The 7,236-nt window shown below is 29.7% G+C and overlaps 1 protein-coding gene across 1 annotated transcript; it reads right to left on the bottom strand.

Annotated features, from left to right (window-relative positions):
• Positions 1-4,745: 4,745 nt before the first annotated feature.
• LOC131640112 (cationic peroxidase 1-like) lies at positions 4,746-6,273 on the bottom strand. Its single transcript, XM_058910520.1, has 3 exons — positions 5,979-6,273; positions 5,704-5,895; positions 4,746-5,621 (listed from the first exon to the last, which is right to left on the bottom strand). Exons 1-3 carry the CDS (start codon positions 6,237-6,239, stop codon positions 5,055-5,057), a joined length of 1,020 nt encoding a protein of 339 aa, XP_058766503.1. The 5' UTR covers positions 6,240-6,273; the 3' UTR covers positions 4,746-5,054.
• Positions 6,274-7,236: the final 963 nt, after the last annotated feature.

Below are 7,236 nucleotides of genomic sequence, written 5' to 3'. Positions count from 1 at the left end.
ATCAAGCAAAGTGCCTTTATTAAAAACATAAACATTCTGGAAGATGTTTTAACGGTCAATGAGGTGATGGATTTGGCTAATAAAGAGGGTTCGAGTTGGCTTGTGTTGAAGGTGGACTACGAGAAAGCTTATGATTGTGTTAGTTGGGACTTTTTAATAATTGATATGAAGAAGATGGGATTTAGTTCAAAGTCGCTTAGTTGGATGGAGGCAAGTGTTTTTGCGAGCTCTATGGCTATCATTGTTAATGGGAGTTGTACGAATGATTTCATAGTTGGCCGAGGATTACGACAAGGGGATCCTCTTTCTCCATTGTTATTTGCTATAGTTATGGAATGCTTGACTAGACTTATGGAGAGAGCAACGGAGCTTGATGAGTATAAAGGGTTTCATTTTGGAGCTAACAATAAGGTTGGCATCCTTCATTTCACGGATGATACGATAATCTTTGGCAATGGGGATATTCAAAATCTATGGAGCTTGAAGGCAATCTTTAGAGGGTTTGAACTTATGTCGGGTCTTAAAGTTAATTTTTGTAAGAGTAACATTTATGGAATTAACTTGAGTACTAGAGTCCTCTAGATGTCGTCGTCTTTCTTTACTTGTGGTATATGTGTGATGCCGTTCAAATTATTGGGCGTTATGGTTAGGGACAGTCCAAGGAAGGTTGGTATGTGGAAAGAAGTCATTAAGGCTGTTAGGAGGAGGCGGGATAAATGGCGAGGGAGGTTCCTTTCCATAGGAGGGAGGGTGGTTCTTATAAATTATGTCTTGAATGTTATTCCACTTTATTCTCTATCTTTTTACCGTGCGCCTAAGAAAGTTTTAAACGAGATTAGTCTTATCCAAAAGGTTCTTATGGGGGTGGATGTGGTAGACGTATAAATTGGGTTAGTTGGCGTAACGTGTGTAAACCGAAAGAAGAAGGAGGGTTTGGTATTAGAGAGGTTGATAGTATGAATGTCTCTCTACTTATGAAATGGAAATGGCGTATCATATCGGAGGAAAATGCGGTTTGGTCGATTTTTCTTAAACACAAATATTTTAATGTGGCGGTCAAGATGTTTGTAAATGATAAGAGTGTTATTACTAAGGGCGATTCTATTTCGTGGCGTGATATAATCGTGATCAACGATTTTACCGGGTCAAAAGGCTTGTCTATTTCTGATTTGATTCATTGCAGGGTCCATAACGGAGAATCTATTTCCTTCTGGTTCAACAAATGGGTGGGGAGTCAATCAATTTTGAAAGCTTATCCGGAGCTTTATGCTAAAGCTGCTTCCCCTTTCATGGCAGTTACGGATGCAAACTGGTAGGATGGGTCAGTTTGGGTGTGGGATATTCGTAGATGGTTGATTGAGCAGGTAGACGAAAATGCAGGTTTGCTGGATATGTTACCTGATCAATTGCAGCATATAATTCCGGCAAATCACGATATAGACTTTAGCTTCTTGGCAGCGGCCGAAGAGGCTGGTTTTTCTGTTAAAGCATGTGCTGCAAAAATTGGGACAAGAGGTAATGAAATGGGGCTGCAACCTACTGTTTTAAGAAGTATGAGTTTTATGTGGAATTTAAAAGTCCCCTCAAAAGTTGGTATTTTTGCCAGGAGGTTTATTTTACGTAGGCTACCGACAAGAGACCAATTGAAGAATAGAGGTATTTTGATAGAAGATAGGGACTGTTGTTGCGTGTTCTGTTTCAACGTTATGGAGAATTCAGACCATATTTTCAAGTCGTGCCCTTTCACTAGTAGAATTTGGAACAAAGTAGGAGAGTGGTTAGGGACGTCGGTTATGCTGTCGAATGTTAAGTTGAGGAGTTTCTTGGATCACTTTGATAAAATTAAGGCAATAGACTTTAGGGATTATCTGGCGTGCGGTTTTATGGAATTTGTGGGTGATGAGAAATGCCATCTTGTTCAAAGGTTATGACTTTAACTTTGACGTATGTTATAGTGCTATTGTACTCGTTTCTTGGAAGTGGTTTAGATCAGTTAATGATTCTTCTACGGCTTGTAATTTTTATTACTGGAACATTTTATCTTTATCTTGTATAAAGGGGTAATTGTTTGTTTTGTGTATCCTTCTTGTAATTAATACCATTACTTATTGAAAAAATATATATAAGGCAATTTCATTGATGTAATAAAGGTTCACAAATGTTATCAGGAATTCCTATAGAACTCAAGTATCCAAGTCAGAGAGAGAAAAGAGTTTGTGAGGAAACATGTTTGAATTTGCGTCCCTTTTATAATTCTCTAACCAAACATTCGATTTCTTTTACTTTTATTTGTGTTCTTTGTTTACTTTGTCCCGTCGAGCAATTCTACATTGTTCTTATTTGATTTTTTAATTCAATTCTTATATATTCAAACATTAAAATTCAAGCACAAACACGTTTCTCCAAATTGATTTACACAAATTGTCCATAGGATTTTTTTTCGAGTTTAATTCCTTAAGTAAACTAAAACTTCTAATTTGATTTACTAAAAACACCAGTAAATATGAGTCTCTTTATATAGGCCTCTTCATTAGAGTTTGGTGTGTGTTGTTTTTATTGTTTTATATATATATATATATATATATATATATATATATATATATATATATATATATATATATATATATATATAGGGAGCGTATCCAGTGAGAACTGATATCTATTGTGAGAAATGAGAACTATTGATATTAACCATTAGATTTAATTAACGTTTAAGATGTATTGATTCCATATAAAAAATATCTTATTGGATTATTTTTTTTCTAATATGCTTAGTATTCAAAACTTCCATAACAAGAAAATCATATCAAAAATATTTTTCTACATCCTATAATTATGCTTATTATTTTTTTGTTATTGGAGAATATTTTCTACTTACATAATTATTTACTCGAAAGTTTAGAGTTTTTTTATTTTTGCATGTTCTACTATACTAAAATCATTTTAATCAAAATAAATGATTGATTTATCATCTATTTTTTTAATTAAAAATATTGAATAATGTAAAATTGCTATCTATATTTTAATTGTGTTAATTTTTTATTTGCATGTTCCAAAATGTTTATTCTTACCACTTCTACTATTGTGACAATTTTAAATAAAAATACATTATTGTTTTATCATCTATATTTTCATACAAAAATAAAAAGTTTCTAAACTTTCAAAGACAAATTTACATTATTTAATATTTTTAAATAAATGAAAATATAGGTGATGAATAAAAAAATTCAAAAATTCAAATAAATAATAGTTTCACGTTATTCAATATTTTAATCAAATGACATTATAAGTGATATATCAATACATTTTTAAACTTTCAAATAAAATAAAATAAAAATAAAAAAACTCCTTTTAATAAAATAAAAATATAAACTAAAATCGTTAGGATTCGAAACATGTACCATAAATTAGTTTATCCCTCGGTTTTTAGCGAAAACGAACATAATAGATTGTGTATTTTTTAAAGAAATTTTTATATGATTTTCTTGTTATGGAAGTTTTAGATACTAAGCAAACTAAAAAAAATTAATCCAATAAGGTGATTTTTATATGGAATCAATAAATCTTAAACGTTAAATAAATCTAATGGTTGATATCGATAGTTCTCGTTTCTCACAACACATATCAGTTCTCACTGGATACGCTCCATATATATATATATATATATATATATATATATATATATATATATATATATATATATATATATATATATATATATATATCTATATATATATATATATATATATATATATATATATATATATATATATATATATATATATAGAGGGCATATCATATGAGAATGATATATTTATATGAGAATGTGAGAATGAATCTGAACCATTGGATTTTAAAATAAATGGTGGAGATTATATATGAATCTTTTTTTTCTCTCTCATGCATCTTGAAATAAATGAAGTAGGAGAGAGAAAAAAAAGATTCACTTATAATCTCCACCATTTATTTTAAAATCCAATGGTTCAGATTCATTCTCACATTCTCATATAAATATGTCATTCTCATAAGATATGCCCTCTATATATATATATATATATATATATATATATATATATATATATATATATATATATATATATATATATATATATATATATATATATATATATATATATATATATATATATATATATATATATATATATATATATATATATATATATATATATATATATATCATAGACATAAATTCATTTTGGTTGAAAAACATAATCAAAGTGTAAAATGGTTTATTTATGGATTAAAAATAAAATACGCAGGAAGACACCCCTTTTAATAAAATAAAAATATAAACTAAAATCGTTAGGATTCGAAACATGTACCATAAATTAGTTTATCCCTCGGTTTTTAGCGAAAACGAACATAATAGGTTGTGTATTTTTTAAAGAAAACACCATGGTGCGTCTAGAAATTATACCACCCAATATAGTTTGATACATAAAGGATGGAATATTAGTAGTTGTTTTCTACAGCTTGTAGCTACTACACTGATAATTGCAATTGTATTGAGTTGTTGGTTGTAGTAATTCCTCATTAACCTTGTGTTGGGATAACTTCATTATTATCTAAATTTGATCATGGATCTAGTCAAGTGATATACTAGTGTTGTACCAACACTTAATATTTTTGGTTTTTCACAAATTCCATCCTCGGATAATCTACTTGGGTTTCTGAAGTATCTTTTGCTTTTAAAAAACTAGAAAAAATCAAGAATTGAACTGAAATGGTAAGGTATGATACCAATTGAATACAATATATTATAAAATGCCATAACTCTTAAGTGCCCAAAGGGGGCAAACAAAAACAAAAATACAAGGGATATTCAATAAGCAAAAAATACCCAAAAAATCATGCTATGGCCAAAACATAATACTTAAGAATAAGAATACGAAAGAATGCATAGACAAGAGAATTACTAAGATGATTGACATCTTAGATAGTCCTCGAGTTGATAGTACGAGAGAGCCAGACTCAATAAACTTGGAAACAAAAAAATCTTCATCAAAGATTTTGATAGTACGAGAGAGCCAGACTCAATAAACTTTATTCACTATGCTGCAATATTTTCTGATCTGACCTTGGTTTCCTGTTAAAGGACTAAGATTTCCCATCTTAACCATCGCGTTAGCGAAATCTAATCTGAAGAGTAATGGATTACTGGCGTAAGACGACACTTTGTAATCAAGGGGACCAAAACCACCCTTATAAAGTTGTTGATCAGAATGCAGAAGACCCTTTTGGTTCAATAGATTTTGGTAATAAGCATTGTCAAAAAAGTTTGGAGTTGTGGCATCTAAAGGAGATAAGTTGTTGTCACCACCACTTTTGGGACATGTTTTTTGCAATGAACTTCTGTATTGAGATTGAACATTGCTTTCGCTGTAAATCCTTGGTCGAATGAGTGCGCATTTTGCTTGGCCTATTGTGTGAGAACCTGATAAAGCAACCATTTCCTCAGGTGAGAAACCCTTTTTCTTGAAAGCATCAATAAGACCCTTAATATCAAGAAATGGAGAAGGTAAATCTGAATTTGCAGCATTCAAATTCGCAGTTGTTGAATCTTTTCTTCCCACACGAACCGGCCAAATAGGTCCACCAAGCTAAATACATATATATTTTTCATCCATCAATATACAGTTAATAACAACAAATATATGCATAAACTTTCCAAAAAATACTTACAGCCACAACCGAATCTCTTGCTGCAACAGCTAAGATATCTGCACATGAAACAACATTAGGGCACCGCGTTTCCAATATAGCTTTTACTTTGTCTATGATTTCGTAACCCCTCAGAGAATTCGCATTGGGACGGGCATTTTGTTCTCCCTTGAAATTTGGTGTGTCCTTTAACAATACCGATGCATCACATCCCTTCAAAAATCAAGCAGCAATATAAGAATTGTTTTCACAAAAACAGGTGTAAAAAAATAAAATTTAAAAATAAGAAGAATTACTTGAACAAAACAGTCATGAAAATGAAGACGGAGCAAGGATGCACCCAATCGACGATCATTCAACACCGCTCTGGTTATTTCTTCCTTAATGATTAGCAGAGCACCAGGACACTTGTTAACATAAAAAGTTGTGCTCATCTGACTTGAAAGATCAGGTATGAAAGAAGTCACATGAGTAATTGCTGAAGGAATTACACTTGATGCTGAGATTATGCTCATAAGACATATCAATAAACAGATTCTAAGCTTAATATCAGCCATGTTAATATTATTAAGCAGAACTCTCAAAGTATGAATAAGAGATATTTTTTATCTGTACTTAGTTGATGAAATGTGTTACATATTTATACATGAAGAAACTATGTATTTTGCATTATTTTTGGGGTGTTTATGACACGTTCGTGTTTGATTACAACAATGAACATTGTGGACATCCATTCCTTTATGATGTTTCGATATTAAATTGTGATTATATGCAATGTTGTTAACAGGAATGTACTAAACTAGTTGACTTTAAGATATTATGCAGATTTTAAGGCGCATGGATTCCACTCTCCCAAAATAAAATATTTTTGCAACAATATAACTGGAAAATTAATTGTATATATATCAAAATTGGATTCTATTGTCAATTTTTTTCGATATATATAAATGGTAGAAATCTGATAGTAGACAAATATATCTTCAAGCTGGTTCTCTTTGCCAGAAAGAAAAAGTAATATTTTGCTACTTTGATATAATATATGTTAATCATTTTTTAATGTGATCTCTTCGTTGCAAATGTAACAATCATGTTTGCTACCTTGTTAATTTAAATACAAATAAATAACCTCCAATTATTCCCACATTCTTTAATGAACTGTGATAATTTAGTACTCCTTTTATTTTATTTCAATAATTCGTTTCCATTAATCAATTTAAATTGAGAATAGTACTGGGAGACTGTATTATATATATATATATATATATATATATATATATATATATATATATATATATATATATATATATATATATATATATATATATATATATATATATATATATATATATATATATATATATATATATATATATATATATATATATATATATATATATATATATATATATATAAATAATTAATTAATTAAATGTTATAAACGATGGGTGAGTTATATACAAATATTTTTTTAACACATACATATATATTCAATCACACTTCCACAATTAAAGCCAGAGGTTGACAAATGCTTAGACTATTTCAGAAATCATCAGA

The sequence above is a fragment of the Vicia villosa genome, unplaced genomic scaffold (genome assembly GCF_029867415.1).
Source record: "Vicia villosa cultivar HV-30 ecotype Madison, WI unplaced genomic scaffold, Vvil1.0 ctg.002936F_1_1, whole genome shotgun sequence".
Classification (NCBI taxonomy): Eukaryota; Viridiplantae; Streptophyta; class Magnoliopsida; order Fabales; family Fabaceae; genus Vicia; species Vicia villosa.
This window is presented reverse-complemented; position numbering and strand designations above follow the sequence as displayed.